At 35.6% G+C, this 23,347-nt stretch overlaps 1 protein-coding gene across 5 annotated transcripts; it reads right to left on the bottom strand.

The window, feature by feature from the left end:
• Positions 1-20,170: 20,170 nt before the first annotated feature.
• On the bottom strand, positions 20,171-23,020 carry LOC116144101 (14-3-3-like protein GF14 kappa). Of its 5 annotated transcripts, XR_004130214.1 has the most exons (5): positions 22,477-23,020; positions 22,106-22,355; positions 21,438-21,628; positions 21,219-21,335; positions 20,423-20,440 (listed from the first exon to the last, which is right to left on the bottom strand). XR_004130214.1 is itself a non-coding variant. In XM_031429554.1 (4 exons), exons 1-4 carry the CDS (start codon positions 22,957-22,959, stop codon positions 20,420-20,422), a joined length of 744 nt encoding a protein of 247 aa, XP_031285414.1. In that variant the 5' UTR covers positions 22,960-23,020; the 3' UTR covers positions 20,171-20,419. The 5 variants fall into 5 exon arrangements, 2 of the variants coding, with proteins under 2 accessions (XP_031285414.1, XP_031285415.1); XM_031429554.1 differs by lacking the exon at positions 21,438-21,628 and having other exon boundaries at positions 20,171-20,440; positions 22,106-22,228; XM_031429555.1 differs by lacking the exon at positions 21,438-21,628 and having other exon boundaries at positions 20,171-20,434; positions 22,106-22,228.
• Between the last annotated feature and the right edge of the window lie 327 nt (positions 23,021-23,347).

Below are 23,347 nucleotides of genomic sequence, written 5' to 3'. Positions count from 1 at the left end.
ATGATGGCTACACCTCACACTAGGAAAGGAAAAACTCTTAGAGAGAGGCCCATAACCAATGCGACAGACATGCCTCACACCAGGAAAGGGTAAATTCTCAATCCTCGTTAGACCCTATGTACCACATGAGTCACCATGACACAATGGCCTAAACGCAACAATGGTTGCGCGAATGTATCGGGCAGAATCAAGAGAAGAGGGTGACTAGCACTATCATGAAGTAATCACAAATATGTCCAATAGTCAAAATCTCAACAGTTGATCAACTGGATCACCTACAACAAGTCCTTGACAACCTCCGAGCTCATCAGGATGAACATTGCAAAGGACAGGGAGAATCCCCTTTTTCAGAAGTGGTGCTTCGAGCACCCCTCCCGGTAAACTTCAAGATGCCAAGTATGCAAGTCTTTGATGGGAAAGGTGATCCTCAAGATCACCTAGATGCTTTTAACGATCTGATGGAGCTACATTAGGTCTCAAGTCTTGCCAAGTGTCGATGCTAGGTTGTGACGTTGATTAAGGAGCAAAAAGATGGTTCAAAGGACTATTCTCAGGCTCAATAGAATCTTGGAAGCAGCTAGTCACACTGTTCCTTCAAAACTTCCAGGCTAATTCTCAATGCTGCTAAACTATCTTACCAATATTCGATAAGAGAGGGGCGAGACATTGGAATCCTACCTGGAAAGCTTCAATTGAGAACGAAGCAAGGTTGTCAACACCCCAAAGGAATCAATCCGAACAATCCTCGTTGCTAGGGTAAATCCCCAGACTGAGTTTTGGAGGGAATTGCAAGTTGAAGACAACATGTATCTTCCCCGTTTCTACAGAATGGCAAAGAAACACTTGTAAGTTGAAAATTCATTAGCAATCATAAAATATGGTGATGTTGGTGGATCAACTAATCCCCCTGCTCAGGATGCAAATATAGGGAAAGAAAGAAAAAGAGATGACCAAAGTTGAGATGACAAGGATAAGAGCCAATCCCCAGAGAAACAATGCACCGAGCATAAAGGAGATAAATGGAGAGAGCCTAGGAAAACTCCTACATTACTCCCCAAATATGGTGAGTACACTCCTTTAATCGCACCTCTCAACCACATCCTAAAATTGACGAAGAGCACAAAGTTACTCCTGAAACTTGAGCCTCTAATAAGACCACATAAGTGACGCGATCTTAAGAAATACTGTTGGTATCACATATATATTGGCCATGACATCAAAACTTCCGAGCTCTCAAGGATGCAATCAAGGACTTCATTAGAAAAAGGTCATTTGAACGAATATGTGGACATATTGCAAGCTCAACAGGAGCAAGATGATCAACACGAAGGATCTCACAATTTAGTTAATGTCGTTAAGACAATCTTCAAGGGACTACATATTGGAGGAGATTCCAAATGTTTCAAGGACTTATAAGCAAAGGAAAGAAAATTTGAACAGTTGAGAAGAATCCTAAACATAGAGCAACGACCTCCAAAGTGCCCAAGGAAAGAAAGCGGGATAATCAACTTCTCGAAGGAGGAAGCAAGGTGGGTTCACCCATAATGACGCACTGGTCATCACAGCTCAGATCGGTAATAGCAAGGTGCATCGAATAATGGTGGATAATGGAAGCACAGTGAACATTTTCTATCAAGTCACCTTCCAACAGATGGGGTTAAAGTGAACAAGTCTCAAGCACTCATCAACAACACTTCACGGTTCACATGACGTTAGATAGTCTCGAAGGGATAATTACTCTCCATGTAACAGTGGGTGAGCAAAATAAGGCCACGATTATGGCTAACTTCATGGTTGTTGACAATCCATCCAACTTCAATGCTCAAATTGGAAGGCCAATCCTCAAAGACTTAAAGGCAATAACATCAATCTACCACCAGATGATGAAGTTTCCAATTCTAGGTGGGGTTGGAACAGTCAAGGGATTGCAACAAGACTATAGAGAATGCTATAATAAAGCGATCAAAATTGTATCAAAGAAGAAGTGACCCCTCATTGTAGTGGTTGAGGAAGACAAAGCTCGTCCAGAATCGGCAAAGTAAGTTGATGTGATTTTAAATTTTGACGAGCTAAGTTTCCTTGTAAAATATAAAATATATAAACCTATGGTATACAATGCTTTCTAAGTACCTTAACACAAAATCGTAACCTACCAGCATCCTATTGACAGTAAAACAAAAAAAAAATTGTTTTTTTTTTCGAATATTCTTTTATTAAACTATTGTAAAACCTAAGTAAATGTCCAACATTATATATGATTTTATCAAACTCTTAGATATAATTTTAGTTTAATCTCATTTTTTATTTATTTATTTATAAAGCTTTATCTTATAAAACCCTCTTATTTATCTTATTTTTTATTCTTTATTTATGATTTAAATACTTAAAAGAAATGTTGAAAATATGATAAAATCTTATAGAGATAAGAATATAAAAAAAATTCAAAATTGAGTGAAACTACAAAAGAGTTTTTTATGATTAAAAAAAATAATAAATAAAAATTTAATATAAAAGCATATACCGAGTGTATGATTATGAAACATTTTCAAAGAACTGTTTTTTTATTACATTAGTTTAAAATCAAATTACTTTTTACCCATAGAACCATTCGTTTAAAAGCAAAAACTGAATATGGAGAGGTGTTTGTGTAATATGTCATACTTTTAGACCTAATGTCAATTTGGAAACTTCAAAAGAGGTAAATGACTTCAACACCCTTTATAATTTTAAATAAAGAGTTGGTGTGATTTCGGTAAAGCTTCGAGGGTGCGTTTTAACCCACCCCAATACCCATACGTCATCCCTAGAACTCTTTTTATCTCTTAAAACAAATAGTGTGGCATAAGCAAAATCACATCATTAACAGCAAGAGTTGGGGGAGATGCTTGCGACAATGCCATAAGAAATGCTTGAGGTAATGGGCTAACAGAAGATCATTTAATCTGCGATTTTGTAATGAATTAGGAATTCAGTAATACAACGTTTCTCCCAGTCATGAAATTGTGCGAGGTGCACTCATAGCCAAAGAGTTCAAACAGTCAAATAAAGCGTTCACCTACTCAATACATGTCATATACCAACTACTGCATCAGACAATTAGAATAATACAATGAAATCCACAAGGATAACAAACACAAATTCTCAAGTCATACTTAGTGAAATGTGTTAAATATATCTCATTAGACTTAAATTATATTTAAAAGGGTCCTGAAAATCTTAGAAATATAATCATGTGTGGATAAATCAGGAAATGATCATTCCCAATTGGCTAGGAGATATCAGGTGATCAAGACTCCACAAATCAAGGGGTGAAGATCAAGTTAATTTCCTGTTTCATTGATTTGTATTATTTCCGATTCAAATATAATGGGTACAATATATAAACCCAAACCCTAGTTTGTTGAGGGAAATGACACATGAGTCATTGCGCCTAACACATACATAGAGAGATCCATGCGCGTAAAGATTGAGAAAATAGACAACTTGAGGGGACTTAAGATGATTTTTTGTAACTCAAGCTCACAGTTTTATAAACTTCAATCACATAACAAGGGTGTAGGATTTGCATTATAAGCACCGAACCACTTTAAAATCTATTTTTTCGTGTTGCTTGTGTTCGATAATGTTTTTCTTCAGTCCAGCACTAGGTTATGAATCTCAAGTAGATTCCTATGTAGATTCATTTGGAATCCTGCACACTTTAGTTGGTGCCATTTCTTACATCAATAATTTGCACTAGAAGGAAGGCCCTGCAAAGTTTGAGTTTTCCCGACGAACTAAGCATTGTTTTCAGAGTTGCATAACAAGGTACGTATTACTAGTTCTAAAAGTAGGGCTAATGCTAGTCGCGTTGGCAATGTTGGTTAAACACCCAATGCCTAAAGACTACTTTTCCCCAAACTTATTTCAAATTTTATATCTCAAGTTATGTGTCACTATCTATGATATTAGCATGTAAATTAAAGAAATACCTATATGATGATGCATCATTTAGAAGATGATAATGCATTTTATTTAGAAATTTGTAAAATATTAAAAAATATATAAATATTATTATTTTTTATAATTAGAAAAACACAGTGTTGAAATAGTGAGTGGTCCAAAGACAGTTCAAGTAATGTATAGTGATTGAGATTCGAGCTCTGAAGAGTGGTTCCTCTCAACCTCTTTCGCATCTGTATAAATAAAATGAAGTGCCCGCTATGGCTACCTTCTGCTACTCCACGATAAGCGCTGATACCTATTTTATTAATTTGAATGCTCTTTCTCGGATCCTACTTGCCATTTTTTATAGGGGTGTTCAAAAGAACTGATTGAAACCGAAACCGATGAGTACTTAGTGTTTAGTTTCGGTTCCTATCCGAAACCGGCCATCAACAGGTAGATTCCGGTTCTAAATTTTTTAAACCGTTATTATGCGGTTCCGATTCCGGTTCCTATAGTTAGAAACCAGAACAGGAACCGGGAACCGAAACTAATGTAAAATAAAATTAAAGAGTAGGGGGGTTAAAAAAACTTTTGTAGAAAAAATAATGTGAATACATTTATATTTATATTTCATAACATTTAAAGTAAATTGATTTGACTTTTGAGAATCTATTTTTACAAAGTAATGGAGTTTGTAATTTTGAATTTATAATTTGTAATTTTATTTTTGTTAACAAGTGCAAGGGGGGGGGGTATTTATAAGTTTTTAAGGGTTTTTTTGCCATTTTAAAACTTTTGGAGGTCACGAATTTTACAGGATACCCAAAATCTGAACCGTCATTACAGGTTTTGGTTCTGGGTACTTAGGAACCGAAACCGTCGGTTCCAGTTTCGATTCCAAATTTCAAGGAACCGTAGGTTCCGATTCCTTCAAAAAATGTAGGGTAGCCGGAACCGAACACCTCTAATTTTTTATATGCCAACAATTTCTCTAACCTTTTTATGTTATTAAATTTTGAACACCAATGTCTATTTGTTTGTCACTTCTTTGTCGACCATCAATTAGTAAATCTTTAAGACTATAACAAGATAAAAATATTCTTAAATAAAATTTCATATAGAACATCCTAACATAAAAATTCTCTTAAAAACCGTTTTTGGACTTCAAAAAGAAATTTTGGTGTTGAAAGGAAAAATACCTGAAGGGTTATTAAGGCCGAAATACTTCTTTGAATTAGGACTACTCAAGGGATTCTAATATGATATTTTCGTCTTCATAAGCCACAAAAGTCTTTTAGCATAATACTTTAGTTTTAGATAAATAACCTTGACACTCACTCACACGTGTTCTCTAGGAGGTTTTATCAGTTTTAATCAGATTTATTTCTTTTAAAATGTTTTTTTACATTAAAATCCTTATACTAGTCTCTATTTACAGTAAAAAAAAAAAAATTGTTTTTTTTTTCGTTATATTTCTTTTAAAACTATTTGTAAAACCTAAGATAAAGTCCAACATTTATATCATGATTTTATCAAACTCTTAGATATAATTTTAGTTAATCTCATTTTTTATTTATATTTAATAAATGCTTTTTATCTTATCAAAAACCCTCTTATTTATCTTATTTTTATTTCTTAATGATTTAAATACTTAAAAGAAATGTTGAAAAATGATAAAATCTTATAGAGAAAGATATAAAAAAATTCAAAATTGAGTGAAACTACAAAAAGAGTTTTTTATGATTAATAAAATAAATAAATAAAAATTAATATAATAAGCATATCGAGTGTATGATATGAAACATTTCCAAAGAACGTTTTCTTTATTAAATCATTAGTTTAAATCAAATACTTTTTACCCATAGAACCATTCGTTTAAAGCAAAAAACTGACTAAGAGAGGTGTTTGTGTAATATGATACTTTTAGACTAATTGTCAATTTGGAAAACTTCAAAAGAGGTAAATGACTTCAACCCCTTTTAAATTTTAATAAAAGAGTTGGTGTGTATTTCGGTAAAGCTTCGATGGGTTGCGTTTAACCCACCCCAATTACCCATACGTCATCCCTAGAAATCTTTTTATCTCTTTAAAAACAAATATTGTGTGGCATAAGCAAAATACATCATTAACAGCAAGAGTTGGGGGAGATGCTTGGACAATGCCATTAAGAAATGCTTGAGGTAATGGGCTAACAAGAAGATCATTTAATCTTTGCGATTTTGTAATGAATTTAGGAATTCAGTAATACAACGTTTCTCCCAGTCATGAAATTGTGCGAGGTGCATCACTAGCCAAAGAGTTCAAACAGTCAAATACAAAGCGTTCACCTACCAATACATGTCATATACCCAACTACTTGCATCAGACATTATTAGATATAATACATGAAATCCACAAGGATAACAAACACAAATTCTCAAGTCATACTTAGTGAAATGTTGTTAAATATATCTCATTAGACTTAAATTATATTTACAAAGGGTCTGGAAATCTTAGTATACTATATATATGTTGTGCGATAAATCAGGAAATGATCATTCCCAATTTGGCTAGGAGATATCAGGTGATCAAGACTCCACAAATCAAGGGGTGAAGATCAAGTTAATTTCCTGTTTCATTGTTTTGTATTATTCGATTCAACTTATAATGGGTACAATATATAAACCCAAACCCTAGTTTGTTTAGGGGAAATGACACATGAGTCATTGGCCTAACACATACATAGAGAGATCCATGCGCGTAAAGATTGAGAAAATAGACAACTTGAGGGATTCCTTAAGATGATTTTTTGTAACTCAAGCTCACAGTTTTAAAACTCTCAATACCATAACATGGGTGTAGGATTTGCATTATAAGCATCCGAACCACTTTAAAATCCATTTTTTTCTGTGTGCTTGTGTTCGATAATTGTTTTTCTTTCAGCCAGCACTAGGTTCATGAATCTCAAGTAGATCCTATGTAGATTCATTTGGAATCCTGCACACTTCGTTGGTGCAATTTTACACAATAATTTGACGCTAGAAGGAAGGCCCCTGCAAAGTTTTCTGAGTTTCCCGACGAACTAAGCATTGTTTTCAGAGTTGCATAACATGGTACGTATACTAGTTCTAAAAGTAGGGCTAATGCTAGTCGCGTTGGCAATGTTGGTGTCAACAACTGAACTAGGAAATCCAAACTCCTCTACCAACAAACACGATAGCTCTGCCAAATCCAAATATGGCAAGGCACTTAGTTTCTACATCGACCCATCCATAAGTGATGGATGTATGGGACACTGACAACAATAGTCCACTACAATAGTAGATGGCAACACTTCAAGGGATGACACCAGGGCACCAAGCCCCCAATAGGCAAAAAACACGCCAGGGAGCAAGTGATAGCTTGCCGTGGTCGCCGCACACCGCATGCCAACGAAGACATGACTCAACTGGTGGACGCTATTACAAGGGAAAGAGAGGTTGAAGCTTTCAGGGCGCCATGGTCAGTGCCTAATGAAGGCCAACAACAAAGGGACGCCCAAACCTACATGATGGCTACACCTCACACTAGGAAAGGAAAAAACTCTAGAGAGAGGCCCATAACCAATGCGACAGACATGCCTCACACCAGGAAAGGGTAAATTCTCAATCCTCGTCAGAACCCTACGTACCACCTGAGTCACCATGACACACGGCCTAACACAACAATGGTTGTGGGAATGTATCGGGAGAATCAAGAGAGAGGGTGACTAGCACTATCATGAAGTAATCAGAACTATGTAAGAGTCAAAATCAGCATTTGATCAGCTGGATCACCTATAACAGTCCTTGACAACCTCCGAGCTCATCAGGATGAACATTGCGAAGGAAAAGGAGAATCCCCTTTTTCAAAAGTGTTGCTTCAAACACCCCTCCCAGTAAACTTCAAGATGCCAAGTATGCAAGTCTTTGATGGAAAGGTGATCCTCAAGATCACTAGATGCTTTTTACGATCTGATGGAGCTAAATTAGGTTCTAAGTCTGCCAAGTTCGATGCTAGGTTGTGACGTTGATTAAGGAGCAAAAGATGGTTCAAAGGACTATCTCAGGCTCAATAGAATCTTGGAAGCAGCTAGTCACATGTTCCTTCAAAATTTCTAGGCGAATTCTAATGCCGCTAAACTATCTTACCAATTTCGACAAGAGAAGGGCGAGACATTGGAATCCTACCTGGAAAGCTTCAATTGAGAAAGAAGCAGGTGTTCAACACCCCAAGGAATCAATCCGAACAATCCTCGTGCTAGGGTAAATCCCCAGACTAAGTTTTGGAAGGAATTGCAAGTTGAGACAACATGATCTTCCGTTTCTACAGAATGGCAAAGAAAAACACTTGTGAGTTGAAATTCATAGCAGTCATAAATATGGTGATGTTGGGGGATCAACTAATCCCCCTGCTCAGGATGCAAATATAGGGAAAGAAAGAAAAAGAGATGACCAAAGTTGAGATGACAAGGATAAGAGCCAATCCCAGAGAAACAATGCACCGAGCATAAAGGAATAAATGGAGAGAGCCTAGGAAAACTCCTACATTACTCCCAAATATGGTGAGTACACTCTTTGATCGCACCTCTCAACCCACATCCTATGATGACGAAGAGCACAAAGTTACTCCTGAAACTTGAGCCTCTAATAAGACCACATAAGTGACGCGATCTTAAGAATACTGTTGGTTCACATATATATTGGCCATGACATCAAAACTTCCGAGCTCTCAAGGATGCAATCAAGGACTTCATTAGAAAAAGGTCATTTGAACGAATATGTGGACATATTGAAGCTCAACAGGAGCAATGATCAACACGAAGGATCTCACAATTTGAATGTCGTTATGACAATCTTCAAGGGACTACATATTGGAGGAGATTCCAAATGTTTCCAGGACTTATACGCAAAGGAAAGAAAATTTGAACCTTGAGCAGAATCCTTAACTTAGAGCAACGACCTCAAAGTGCCCAAGGAAAGAAAGGGGATAATCACATTCTCGAAGGAGGAAGCAAGGTGGGTTCACCCATAATGACGCACTGGTTATCACAGCTCAGATCGATAATAGAGGTGCATCAAATAATGGAAGCATAGTGAACATCTTTTATCAAGTCCCTTTCAACAGATGGGGTTTAAGTGAACAAGTCTCAAGCACGCATCAACAACATCACAGGTTCACAGGGGTCACATAGTCTTGAAGGGATAATTACTCTCCATGTAACAGTGGGTGAGCAAAATAAGGCCACGATTATGGCTAACTTCAGGTTGTTGACAATCCATCCAACTTCAATGCTCAATGGGAAGGCCACTCCTCAAAGACTTAAAGGCAATAACATCAATCTATCACCAGAGATGAAGTTTCCAATAGGTGGGGTTGGAACAGTCAAGGGATTGCAACAAGACTAGAGAATGCTAATAAAGCGATCAAAATTGTATCAAAAGAGAAGTGACCCTGATTGTACTGGTTGAGGAAGACAAAGCTCGTCCAGAATCGGCAAAGTAAGTTGATGTGATTTAAATTTTGACGAGCTAAGTTTCCTTGTAAAATATAAAATATAAACCTATGGTCAAGTATAACTCGAGGCAAGTTCCTTGAGAAAAATGAATTTCTTTTGAATAACATAAGTCAAATATTTATCTTTATTCAATGTGTCTATAGTTTTGAAAGCTATGTGTGAGAGTAGTTTAAAATTTCATAACTTAGTGATGACATCCGAGAAAAGGAATCACACTGCAATTCAAAGATCAAACTTCGAGAAGACGACTAAGTAAAGTCCACAATAACTAAAGTCTATAAGTTTGAGAAGGCGATCAAGTCGAAAACTCGAGGTAGGTTCCTTGAGAGAAGACATTGCTATAACTTGAACTTCGAGGGACAGCTATAACTGAGAGTATAGGATGGGATGAGCTCTTAACGAACCATAACTTGACTGTAGCTGATGAGAAAAGACTCCAAAAATAACTCGTGGTTAAGTCTTGAGAAATGTGTTTTGTTGAAACTTAAAGACTCTTAAGAAGAGTCATAACTCAAACACTATTTCTCGAGAAGAGCTCACATCCATTTTGGTTGTTGAATCTTGAGAAAAACATTCAATGAAACTCGACGAATCCAAAGAGAGCTCCATACCCAAATTCAAATGTAAGTTGCTTGAGAGACAAACAACGTCATAACTTAAAAGTTAAGGTTCGAGGGGCATGCTCGTCATAACTCGTAGACAAATACGAGAAAGATGACCTAATCAAAACTTGTACACGATTACGAGAAGCAACAACCCTAGACTATCGAGACTAGCAACACACGGACTACCTGAGAAAAAATAACTCAAGGTCAAAGGGTAATTCAATGTTCATGCAAGCAGTACTCACAAGTAAACAAACCAAGAAAATAAAGAAAAGTAGAAAGCAAAATGAAGAATAGTTTAAACCATTTCCAAAAGTAAGGTTCATTACATGTTATTAAAAAAAAAAAAAAAAAAAAGGAAGCTAGCTTAATTCTCATTGGTGGGCTTCTCGAGCGAAAGAGTGGAGCAATAGCAGCTTCAACATGTCCCTCAGTGCACGGAGGCTAGGGAGTGAGTAGAAAAAAACTATTTAATGGCACACATTTCCTCCTAGGTCGAGCTAGTACCCGCCTTCTACATCTACTTCTTCATGTCTACCGGTACCTTTGGAAGGAAAGAGACGTCAAAGGAGGGGTTGTTCATCCACAACCCTTCATGACCTCCAAGGAAATTTTGTACGTCCGAAGCTCGACCTCGAGTCTGCATCATCAAGCCTCACTCCAACTTGGCCTTCTCTGACTCAAGCTTTTCAATAAGGTCGTGTACCATTGTTTTAAAAACCAAACCGTCCTTGACCCAGTCAAGGGTTTGACGGTCCAACCGGTTGAACCAGTGCATAGCACATATTTCTAAGCAATTATTCATTCTATATTAATTATTTTCTCTCCCCCATCACTTTTTCTTTTCTACACTTTCCACCTCTCTATAGTGTAACTTTTTTCTTTCTCTTCTCTTTCTTCTTCCTTCCTTTTCTCTTCATTCCTCTTTTCTTTCTTATTCCTTTGCCCTCCCCCTTACTTCACTTGACGGCCAAGAAGGCCTTGGCCCCTACAATCTAGCCAAACAAGGTCCAAATCACACAAGCCACATCTTATTTCCCATCCCTTTACTTCTTCTTCTTCACTTTAACAAAGAATGAACCCAAAATCAGGGTTTTTTTTTTTTTTTTTGTTTTTTTTTTTTTGAAATAGAGAACCAATTATCCAAGTGGTCTGATTAGACCGGACAGTTTTCACTTTTTATCCAGTTTTATAACGGGGAAAGCGGTTTTTTTGTTTATAACCGAGCTTTATATTAGCTCAGATTAGACACCTATCTGGATCCCGATCGAACCGATTAGATCGACTGATCCAGTCTAGGTTTTAAAATACAGTCGTGTACTCTGTCTTGGCCACATCCAGCTAGGTCGCTGACTCCCTCTGCTCATCATCACGAGCGTTCGGACTGGCCTCCAACAAGCCCACTCTTTCTTAAAGGATCCTCATCACCTCCTTGAGCTTGCCTTGCCTAGCCTCATGTTGACTCTCTCTCAGCCGTTCTAGGCAAGCCAATTTTCAAACAGTTAGGACTGCATAACAAACTTCACCTCTAAATTGGTGAAGTCTGTGTCCCGATTGGCCAAGCTCTCCTTTAGTTTACCGAGCTCTCCCTCAAGCTTGGCGACTTCCTCTTCCCTCTTACTTGTACTAAGAAGATGAGAGCTCTCCGTGTTGTAGAGTACAGAGATACTAGGGAAGCACTATATTGTGAAAAAAAGAAAAATGTCAATCATAGACAACAAAAAGCAAAGCATGGTGAAGAGGGAATACAAACCCAAGCCTTCAAATCTACGGTCTGCTGCAACAAAGTCGCTATTGGGAGTGACTTAAGATGCTCCCAATCCTTGTTTGAGATGCATTCATTTAGTAGAGTCATCCCAGTGGCAAGCCTCTCTAGAAGTTCCAAGATTTTATCCTGAATTACCTCCTCATATCCTCTCGCCTTGGGGGAGAGGCCTCTAACATGATTCCTCATTTAGCAGGAGGAGTCTATTGTCTCCTCCTCTGGCAATGAATCAAGGAAGACTTCTCCTCAACAGGATGCGCCTACTGTTTCTCCTTCCTGCAAAGAGTTTGAGACGACTCCCTAATAGCCTCTGAAGGCTTCTTCATTGTTAGTTCTAAGTATTTTTATTATTTCTAAAAAAAATAAACTTTGGTTTTTATAAATATGTTCTTGCAACAACAATTTTTCAATTTGTTGTTTTAACATGTTTTTGTAATAAATTTGAGTTTTAGATAAATATTCAAACTTTGACACTCACTCACTATTTTAAAACTCGGACCTGACTGGCCGGTCTGATCGTTTGACCTGGACTTGGGCTCGACTCTAATTCGAGTTAATATTAAAACCAATAATAACTAAAGAACTGTTGTGGACCGATAATAGACTGGTGGAACAATGCAAACTGGCCAGACTGACTGGCCCAAAGCTTGATCCAATTCACTATTTGAGTCCCTAAAAAAACCTAATCATAATTATCTTGCATCAGTTTCATTCTCCATTTCGTTTCTAAGTTTCACTTTCGGTTGAGCCAACACAGCAGCAAACATCTTCCATTTTAATGTCTAATATCTATCGAGCCAGCAGAAAGCATCCTTCCATTGTCGAAATCAATTCTTCTTCATCTTCTTTAACTTCAGCTTAAACAACAGCGATCGAAACTCAGGAGATTCTCTTCATCTTCTTCATTGATTTTGCAGGTGAGATTCTTCATCTTCTTCTAATTCTCTAAATCTTTCATTTTCATCTCCAATGTTGCCTAAACCCTAAAATGTTTTTTTGTCTTTACTCTTCCCTTCACTAAAGTTTGATTTATTATGAATATAATGTGATACATATTTAGTAAGGATCTAAAAGCAGTTCCTTTTACTCTTCTCTTCACTGAAGTTCGACTTATTTGGAGGTGAGTTCTTTTTACTATTCTTTTCACTTGAGACTGTTTTATATACATAGGTTTTGAAATAAAATAGCTTTTGCCTTCGTAGTAATTGATGTATAAGATCGATAAACATTAGGTAATTAAGTAATGTCCATCCGTAACCAGTAGCTTGTGCCTCTTCTATTGGATTTCATCATTAGTAATATAGAAAAGTTTCAGTCTATGTTGCAGTTTAAAGGTTTTCATGAAATAACATATTCTGCTTTTGATTATTGAAATGAAGACTTTGAAATCAGTTACAAGCTTGTATGTCTCTATACAGAAGCACTGAGTCATTCTTCATATATATAGACCAAACATCTATTGCTTGTAAAACCATGAAATTGTTCAACATTCCCTTTGAAATCTGCAAAAAGGGAAAGAAAATGAAAAAAAAAAAAAAAAAAACAGAGATTCACAATTAAACATAAAACACAAAAAAAAAAAAAATCATAACTCATGTTTATTCCATATCCATGTCTAAACTATAAACTCAACCAAAACATAAAAAAAATATATATATATATTTTAACAAAGATTTTGGACGAATTTCTTTCTTTCCTTTTTTATGTTAAATAATTTAATTAATTATATCAGATTTGATATATTTAAAAATTGTTTGGAGTGGTTTTGTGGTTGGATTTTTTTGGGTTCTCATTTACAACCCATCATGCCTCCAGTTACGAAGGCATCATTTCCCTCAAACACTGAAAATTTTCCTGATTTTCATGCAATGTTCTATGTTGATGGTATTTGAAATAGTACAGCACTAATAACACTTAAGAGAAAGGGTAGCACATGGGTGTATATATATATACATAAATTAATAAACATTAAAAAAAGTTTTTTTTTTCACACAAATTGGTTTTTGTTAATGATCTCATAACTTATGAACTAATCCAAACCTTTGCATCTTCATTAAGACATACTTTGACTGGATTGGTTATGAATTAAATCCTTTAAACTAGGATATGTATTTTAATAGTAATTGCTTTTCTTTTAATTTCAGTTTACCTGAATCTTAACATGTTATTGTAATATCTTCTCATTGGTGTTATTGCCTATGTGCCAGGTAGATAAAGATTAAAGATAGACAATGTCATCATCTAGGTTCGGGCAAAACTCTACATCTATGGGTCCTTCCTCACAATCTAGTAGAGGTAGGAGTGATGTAGCATGAGGACACGTTATTGAGGGCCTAGATCAAAATGGAAGGAAGACATTAACATGTCTTCACTATGGCAAAGTAACCAGAGGTGGAGGTGTTTTTAGAATGAAATAAGCAAGAACAAAAGGGGATGTTGGTGCTTGTTTAAAAGTTTCCTTTGATGTTAAATTCATGATGCAAGAAGCACAAAGAGACACTATGGTAAAGAATAAAGATAAGGTTGGTTTTCCTAAGTATGCAAATCCTTACGGTGCTACTGTACATGGACTTGAGGGAGATATGTTAAATGAAGATTGTGAAGAGGTTAATCCACTAGAAGTTCACATAAATGAATGTGGGTCTAGCAGTAAAAAACAAAGTACAACACTAGATAAATCAAAAAGAAAAAAACCTATTGGGATAGATGACTATTTTGCTCTAAGGATTACTCTTAGATCTCAATCCTCAATTAGGAGTTCTTTAGGTGGAAAAAAAGCGACATGGAGAGCAAATATGACTTTTGCAACATTCTTTTATGATGCTGGCATCCCAATTAATGCTGTAAATTCAATTTATCTTCAGCCTTTGGTGGATGCTGTAGTTGCCATCGGGCCTCAATATAAACCAATGTTTTAAAAACCGACCCAGGACAAAACCCGGCAAGATGGCCAGGTCCCGGGTCAACCGGTTTAACCGGTTGAACCTGTTGGTTCAACCGCTAACGTAATCAAAACACTGTTCACAGAATCCACTTATTTCCCAAATTGTAAAAGATTTTTTATACGATTAAGTAACAATCAGCTCAAGAAATGATTTCAACCTGGAAATTAAGTACAATACACAAAAAGCATATGCATTATACAAATTTGATATCATAGATTGGATAATATGTATGGATTATAGAACCCAAACAAAAATGATGTTGTAAAGCATTTGATATTTTAGGCTTATGATTTTCTAAGCTTGAGAGAATCAAAACAAGCAGCAAGATCATCTTAATCTGGTAATTTAGGATGAGTGCGATGAACTGAATCATGTTTACCAAGAGTTGAAGGTACTAGCAATGGAGGTCGCTCAAGTGGTTGATAAATGCTGGCAGAAGGTTCTTCCATTTCGATTTTTTTCATCACATTCAGATTCATCAAACTTTACATCTGAATGTGCAGAAGGAGAATTGTAGCTGTGCCTTTTATAGACATTTCCACCTTCAGTATGGGCAGGCCTCCTTTCCTCGTGGCTAAGATAATGAGACCTATCAAAACTCTGTGATTTAAAAATTGTAGCTGTGACAGTTACCTGCTGGTGAAGATGAGCTGCCGTTCGTTGACCGTCGGGGAGGTGGAGCTCGGCTGTGAACAGGGTAAGTGGGCAACTATGAAGAGCTGAGTCTTGAGATTCAAGCAATGTGAAGAAGAGTATGTGTGCAGCTCTGAGAAGAATGACGACGATGGATTACGGCGTAGATCTGCAGTGATAAAGAGTGTGTGAGGCCAGAGAAGATTGCGAAATGAGCGATACCCCAGCTGACGACGAAGCAAGCCGTTGACGGTGAAGGCTGCAGCGACGAGTTTCGACGGCGAAGGGAAGACTTCGGCGGTAATTTTCAGAGTTCAGTGAAGCTTCAGACTTTCAAAGCAAAGGGTGGGAAATGGCCGTGAAAATGGGGATTGGGGGGGGGGGGGGGGGGGGGGGGGGGGGGGGGGGGGGGGGGGGGGGGGGGGGGGGGGGGGAATGAGGGAAATGTTGATATTGGGATTTGGGAGTTTACTGTTTATTAATATATATTATATAATTAAAACTTTAATTATTTTATATTTTATATATGTTAAGTTGTTAACCTGGATTTTTTAAAATGGACGATTGGACCGGTGGGTGCTACAGTGCACTGGTCCAACCGCGGGTGTTAACAGACAGAATAAAAATGGCGGTTTTGAGGCTCACCAGCCAGGTCTCGGTTTAACCGGTTCAACCAGTCGGGCTGGGCCGGGTTTTAAAACATTGGTATAAACACCCAAATTATCATGGTTTGTGTGTCAATTTATTGAGAGATGCTAAGAAGGAAGTGCAGCTACTTGTTGACAGTTATAAGAAGACTTAGGAAAATATTGGATGTACCTTAATGGCTAATGGTTGGACTGATAGTTCACATAGGTCATGATAAGTTATAGTGGTTTTAGGCTAGCAGTTGGTCATGTTGGCCCATGGCATGGCACGTCACGACACAAAAAAAAAAAAAAAAAAAAAGCATAACACAACATGACCCACGATTATGCAGGCCGTGTCGTGGGCTTTAAAAAAGGCATGTGGGCTGACACGACATGGCACAAAAAAAAATTTTAAAAATAAAATAAAATAGCCGTTAATAACAACCATTTTAAGTTTAAAATATAGCAATAGGTGACACACTCGTTTTTTAGATCACACAAGAAACTGCAATGCAAGTTCATATATTTCGAGCAAAAGAAAATGTAGTACCCTTTCACTCCAGAATATTTAATCTTGTCAAGGTAAAAAAGATTGCAGTTGAATGACCGTAAAAACTTGTAAGCACATTTTGATTATTAGTATTTGCTTGTTTTGTTTAATGTTGAACAACTTTCATTTCCCAATCAGTCTTTTGCTTGTTTTGTGTAATTAATTCTCCATTTTGTTAATGCTCAGGAAATCCTTTGTGTAATCTATATGTGTTTATAATTACCTGCACATGGGGGTAACAACTATTTTAAGTTTAAAATATTTTTATAATAATTATTAATAATAAATCAAAATTACCATAATTTATGAATATTAAAATTAAATATTTTTACAAAGCAAGCTGGCCGGCCCATGGCACGATAATAGTGGCCCGTGTTGTGGGCCTTCAAATTTGGTGGGTCGACACGACACAACAGGGCATGAATTTTTGCAGGTCTTGGCACGCCACGACCATGGCACAATGGGCCTTAAATTTTAGGTACGACACGGCCCACCGCCGGCTTTAGGTGTGTTGTCCTAAAGGAGTTTGCTTTGTGAAATCAATGGCTACTTCAGATGTTGGAACATTGTTGAAGTTGTTTGAGGAGATAACTTTATGGATTGGACCAAGTAGTATTGTCCATTTTGTCTCAAACAATGGATCCAATTATAAAGTTGCTAGAAGAATATTGTCTAAGAAATATCCGAGTATTATTTGGTCGCCCTGTGTAGCACATTGCATAAATTTGGTGATAAAAGACATAGTTGAGATGGATCACATAGTTTATCTTGCAAAACATGCATCTGATGTGACAAAGTTTGTATATAATCATACATTCTTGATAGCTTGGTTGAGGAAAAGACATGTAATATACCTTTAGCTCACGTTCTTGTCAAGTCATAACATAATATACATTTTTTTTTATATAATTTACTAACATCTATTATCTATCAATTGAACATGATTGAATAGAAATTGTCTGTCCGAGCGCAACCCATTTTACTACAACTTTCATTGCATTGAGAAACCTGTATGACCACAAACATGACTTGCAAGTCATGGTGGCAGATAATTTTTTTTGTGAATTCTCAATATGCAAAAAGTAATAAGGCAAAGATGTTCTTGGCATAATTCTAAATAACAATTTTTGGGATAATATGGGTAAGGTGTCCAAAGTTGTAAGTCCATTGATACGCTTGTTGCGCATTGTTGACTCAGATGAGATGCCTACAATAGGATATGTGTATGATGGCATGTATAAAGCAAAATCCGTGATCAAGAACTTGTTTAAAAATAAAAAGAGATTGTACAAACCTTATACAAGAATAATTAAGCTACGCTGGGATAGGACATTGCGCTATGATATTCATGTTTGCAGCGTATTATTTGAATCCAACCTTTAAATATGACGATACATCTTTTTGTACCAAACCAAAAGTCATGAGTCGTTTCCTTGATACTATTGACAATAAAACAAGTGCGTTCAACTTGAGCAAGACAATGTTAATAGAGGAGAGTAGATTATTTCGAGACTGGGAGGAAAGCTTTTCTCATACTCTTCAAACCTCCAAAACCACAAGTCCTTGTACGTAATAGTTATTAAATTTATGAGTTTTAGTTTTTAAGTCTAATTTATGAGTTATGAAATTGTGTTTATTTATTATGTTTAATTTTCAATTAAATGAATGGTAGAGATCATTTGGGTACAGTGTTCCAAATTTGCAAAAGTTTGCAATAAAAATTTTTTGTCAAGCTCCAAGCTCTTCGAGATATGAACAAAATTTGAGTGTTTTTGCATATATACTAAAAAGAGGAAATAGATTGGAGCATCAACGGTTGACTGATCTTGTTTTTGTTCACTATAACTTGCATTTACAAAATAGGCATAAGACATTGGCAATTATGCATGACTCTTATTCTTATTGTCTATTATTTTCCTTGATATTTTTATTTGTCATGTTTTTAATATTTCATTATAGTATTTTAAGAGGTGTTACAAGAAAATGAGTTTCAATCCTACTAATTAGGAAAATATCGATAAAACTAAATATAAGATAGTTGACGATGAAGAGAAGGCCGATGAACTTAATTATGAGGAATTGTAACAAATGTTATATGGAAAAGGATCTATTCATGTTGGTGTTGGTGATCACCCTTCTTATTATGATTCAACATATGTTTCACAATGTTTTTTTCAAATATGTAAGGGACTTGGCAACTATTTTAAATTAAATTAGTTTAAAATAAGAAGTTTTAACTTATGATTACTAGTTTTTACTTAAATTTATGTAGATGATGACGATGACGACAATGATGAATAGTTTGATGCTAGTGTGTGAAGCTCAATCAACTTGGAGAGTGGACAAAGAAAAAACACATGCACCAAATGATTTGGTTATTAATTATTATGTGGCTATCTTTTTTAATTTTGTAATTTAATTTGTAATCAGATGAATACAACATTGTGTTGGGATTGTTATTGAATGGTGTTGTTGAGCCTTTTTTTTTTTTTTAATTTCAAGTTTTACATTTCTTTTTTATATTGTTAATGTCATCATGATGATGTCATTGATACAACCGGTTGGACCGATCAACTCAAGACCCGAGCAATAAATCAGGTTTCCAAACGGATCAGGTTTTAAAACAATGCACTCATTCACATGTGTTCTTTTGGAGGTTTTATAAGTTTTAATTCATATTTATTTATTTTTTAAAATGAATTTCACATTAAAATCCTTATCCTAGTCTCTATTTACAATAAAAAAAAATATTGTTTTTTTTTTCGAATGATTTCTTTTATTAAACTATTTGTAAAACCTAAGACAAATGTCCAACATTTATATCATGATTTTAACAAACTCTTAGATATAATTTTAGTTTAATCTCATTTTTTATTTATATTTATTTATAAATGCTTTTTATCTTATCAAAAACCCTCTTATTTATCTTATTTTTATTTCTTTAATTATGATTTTAAATTCTTAAAAGAGATGTTGAAAATATGATAAAATCTTATAGAGATAAGAATATAAAAAAAAATTTGAGTGAAATTACGAAAAAAAAGTTTTATATGATTTTTAAAATATACCTTTTGATATATAAATTCTTGTCAATAATTGAATATAATAAGCATATACTGAGTGTATGATTATGAAACATCTTCCAAACAACTCTTTTTTTTTTCTTTTTTATAAAATCATTAGTTTATAATTAAATTACATTTTTACCCATCAAACCGTCACTTTTAAAAGCCAAAACTGACTATACGAGACGTGTTGTGTAATATGTCATACTTTTAGACCTGATTGTCAATTTCGAATACTTCAAAAGAGGTAAGTTATTTAAACTCCCTGTCTAAATTTTAAACAATGAGTTAGCGTGGATTTGGGTAAAGCTTCTATGGGTTGAGTTTTAGCCCACCCCAATTACCCATATGTCATCCCTAGAACTCTTTAAAACAGATACTTACGTGGCCCGCCCATAAGCAAAATCACATCATTAATAGCAAGAGCTGGGGAATGCTTGCGACAATGCCATTAAGATATGCTTGGGGTGATGGGCTAACAAGAAAATCATTTTTTGCAATGATTAAGGAAATCAGTAATACAACGTTTCCCCCAATCATGAAATTGTGCGAGGTGCACTCATAGCCAAACAGTTCAAATAGTCAAATACAAAGCATTCCCCCTGCTCAATACATGTCATATACCCAACCACTTGCATCAGACATTAGATATAATACAATGAAATCCACAAGGATAACAAACACTAGTTCTCAAGTCATACTTAGTCAAATAAAAGTCATATTTTGCTTTACATACCATGACATTCAAGCCCACCTCCCCATAGGAGCAAAAAATTCCATCAACCTTAAGCCTCATCCATCTGCTCCTGCACCAATAAGCATCAAGCAATACTTGCATATAAGTAAAATGCAGCAAAAAGAGCATAACTGGCATCACAACACAAATTTCTACTATTATCTAATAACACTAACTTGTATCGTATTATTACAAACCAATATAATAAAATTAAATGCTTGCGAACATTATAGTATAGTGGATTTTCTATCATACATTAGCGTTGTTTTGATTTTCATTCGGTTTGGAGCAAACACCAAATGTTTCCTATTGCAACATAAGGTCATCTTAATTCATGCTCTATTGACACACTGTTTTACTATTTTTTTTCTCTAACAAATCCAAAAATTCAATTTCACCTTTAAAAGGCTAAGAAAAATGAAGTGCTTTCATTGTTCCATTATGTGTGCGTGGGTCTTTTATAGGAACAAAATATTTTGCCCTAAAACAAGAAACGAATTGTCAAATTCATATATCTTAAGCCCAAGATGTTTAAAGTTGAGTTGTTAATTTCAAATATTACCTTTTGACTTTAGATCTTAACTGAATTGAAATCTAAAGTCTTAAGAAATTCATTTCAATTTAAGTCAGACTTTAAGTCGAAAGATCTCAACCCCTATATCTATTGAAGATTCTATCATTCAGGTGGTACAGGGTCTTTGTAGAGACTATAGGAAAAGGATAAAGATGAATTATCCTGATCCAATAGTCTCAACTTACTGTATATGATATTATCCTAATCTCATAAAACAACCCCTATATACAAACGCAAGATTAATGAATGCCCCCTTAATAAAAGTAGCACAGACCTGCATGTCTGAAGTCCAAAGAGTGAGGTTGTCTCTCAGCAATTGCATGATGAGAGTGCTATCCTTGTAGGACTCTTCACCCAAAGTGTCCAGCTCAGCAATGGCTTCCTCAAAGGCCTAAAGAAAAACAAAGATAATTAGATTGCAAATTCCACTTGGACTGAAGTGATCTAATGTTACATCAACTCCCAAGTAAACAAATAGGTTTATAATACACACCAATAAAAGGATCGAGCAATAGCTCTTCCAAAATTAAGCATGGTAAAATATCATGCTTTTTACCTAGATGATTAAATGATCTTTAATTGCTATCAGGTTATACACACATATATGTAGCATGATAGTAATTAAAGATCGTTTAAACATCTAGGCATCAACAGCTTGCAACCATCATATCTCTGCTTCTTAATCTGCAATACAATATCAACCGTGTTCTGCCTTTAATGTCTACAAATTTAAATAACTAAAGCGTTTGAAAGTTCTGGATTCTATACCAAACCATTATGATGAACTAGATATAAAATGTTCATTTTCCTCCCAGAAAGCAGCCATGTCCATATATAGTTCCAATTGATTCTAACACAATAGAGAGACTTCAATGAAAACTGTGTCAAGGATACACATTCATAACCTAAATTAATGCATAACCAAGCTTTAGTAGCACCCACTACTTAGTACCATATACAAAGTAATATGTTCAGATATGAATTTGAGTAACAATACATAAATCATTCCTTTATCTATCATTATCGATACTACAGGCCATAATACAAGCCTACTCTCTTTCAAATAGATCCAAAATTAAAAACTCCAACGCCACAAAAGTAATAACAAGAATAATAATAATAAAAAGCTTCTTATCTACTAAAAATGGCAATGCTGCAAACCTGTTTTGCAAGGCTACAAGCTTTCTCCGATGAATTCAGAATTTCATAGTAAAACACAGAGAAATTGAGTGCCAGCCCCAACCTTATCGGATGTGTGGGTGATAGCTCAGCCAGTGCGATTTCCTTCAAACTCAAGTAAATAAACCAAAATTACACATCCACGACCACACAAACTTAAAAAATAAAATAAAATACAATGAAAAACTCTCCGGTTTGGCTTATTTAGAGACAAATCCATTTGGCATGACCCCTGCGCGGATAAAATACACTAAACTAAAGATAAGTTTGTTATAATTTCTAAACTAGTGAGATCTACTGTAATAAACTAATCTGAAAATAAAAATAAAACACTAACAAATAAAATTGAACACCTGAGCTGCCTTATAAGCTAACATTGTTTCCTCAGCTGCGGCTTTCTTCTCGTCATTAACCTTAAACTCAGCCAAGTACCGATTATAGTCTCCCTTCATCTTCAAAAAAAACACTTTCGATTCACTCAAAGTAGCCGACGGCACCAGGTGCGAGTCCAGCAACTTCAGTATGGTCCCACACACACCGGATAACTCATTCTCCAACTTCGACTTATACTCTTTAACCATCGCCACGTGGTCATCGTTCTTGCGGCTCTCCTCTTTCAGCTCAATCGATGAGATGATCCGCCACGCGGCACGACGAGAACCGATCACGTTCTTGTAAGCCACGGAGAGGAGGTTGCGCTCCTCAACGGAGAGTTCGGTTACTGGAGCAGAGGAAGTCACGAGACTTTCCATGAAGTTGACCATCTCGTCATAGCGCTCGGCTTGCTCGGCGAGTTTTGCCATGTAAACATATTGGTCTCTGGTTAGGGTTTCCATTCAAATTTGGAAGTTAACAGTGAAGAGAGCTCGAAGAGAAAAGGAGGATCGATTTTTTTTTTTTTTTTAATTATTTGAATTTGAAATGATTGAGATTGGCTTATATTACGAGGAATTTGGTTGGCTCCAAGTGAGTGTGAGAGTGAAGGCTTTTCTCACGCGCCAAGTGTGACAGATATTGACTACTCGCGACCTTTTTTTGGTAAAGGTGAATAAATATAAATTTTGGTAATGTTATGCGTACACAATTTCTTTATACCATTTTATAAACACTATGATTTGGTATATACTATAATCATATAAATTTTATTATAATATTAAAAATTTTAAATAATTAAAAATTTATATGGTTGTGACATATATCACATCATGATGTAATAAAAATTGT

The sequence above is a fragment of the Pistacia vera genome, unplaced genomic scaffold (genome assembly GCF_008641045.1).
Source record: "Pistacia vera cultivar Batoury unplaced genomic scaffold, PisVer_v2 Contig438, whole genome shotgun sequence".
NCBI lineage: Eukaryota > Viridiplantae > Streptophyta > Magnoliopsida > Sapindales > Anacardiaceae > Pistacia > Pistacia vera.
The sequence above is the reverse complement of the archived record's forward strand: the minus strand, read 5'-3'. Positions and strand labels throughout refer to the sequence as shown.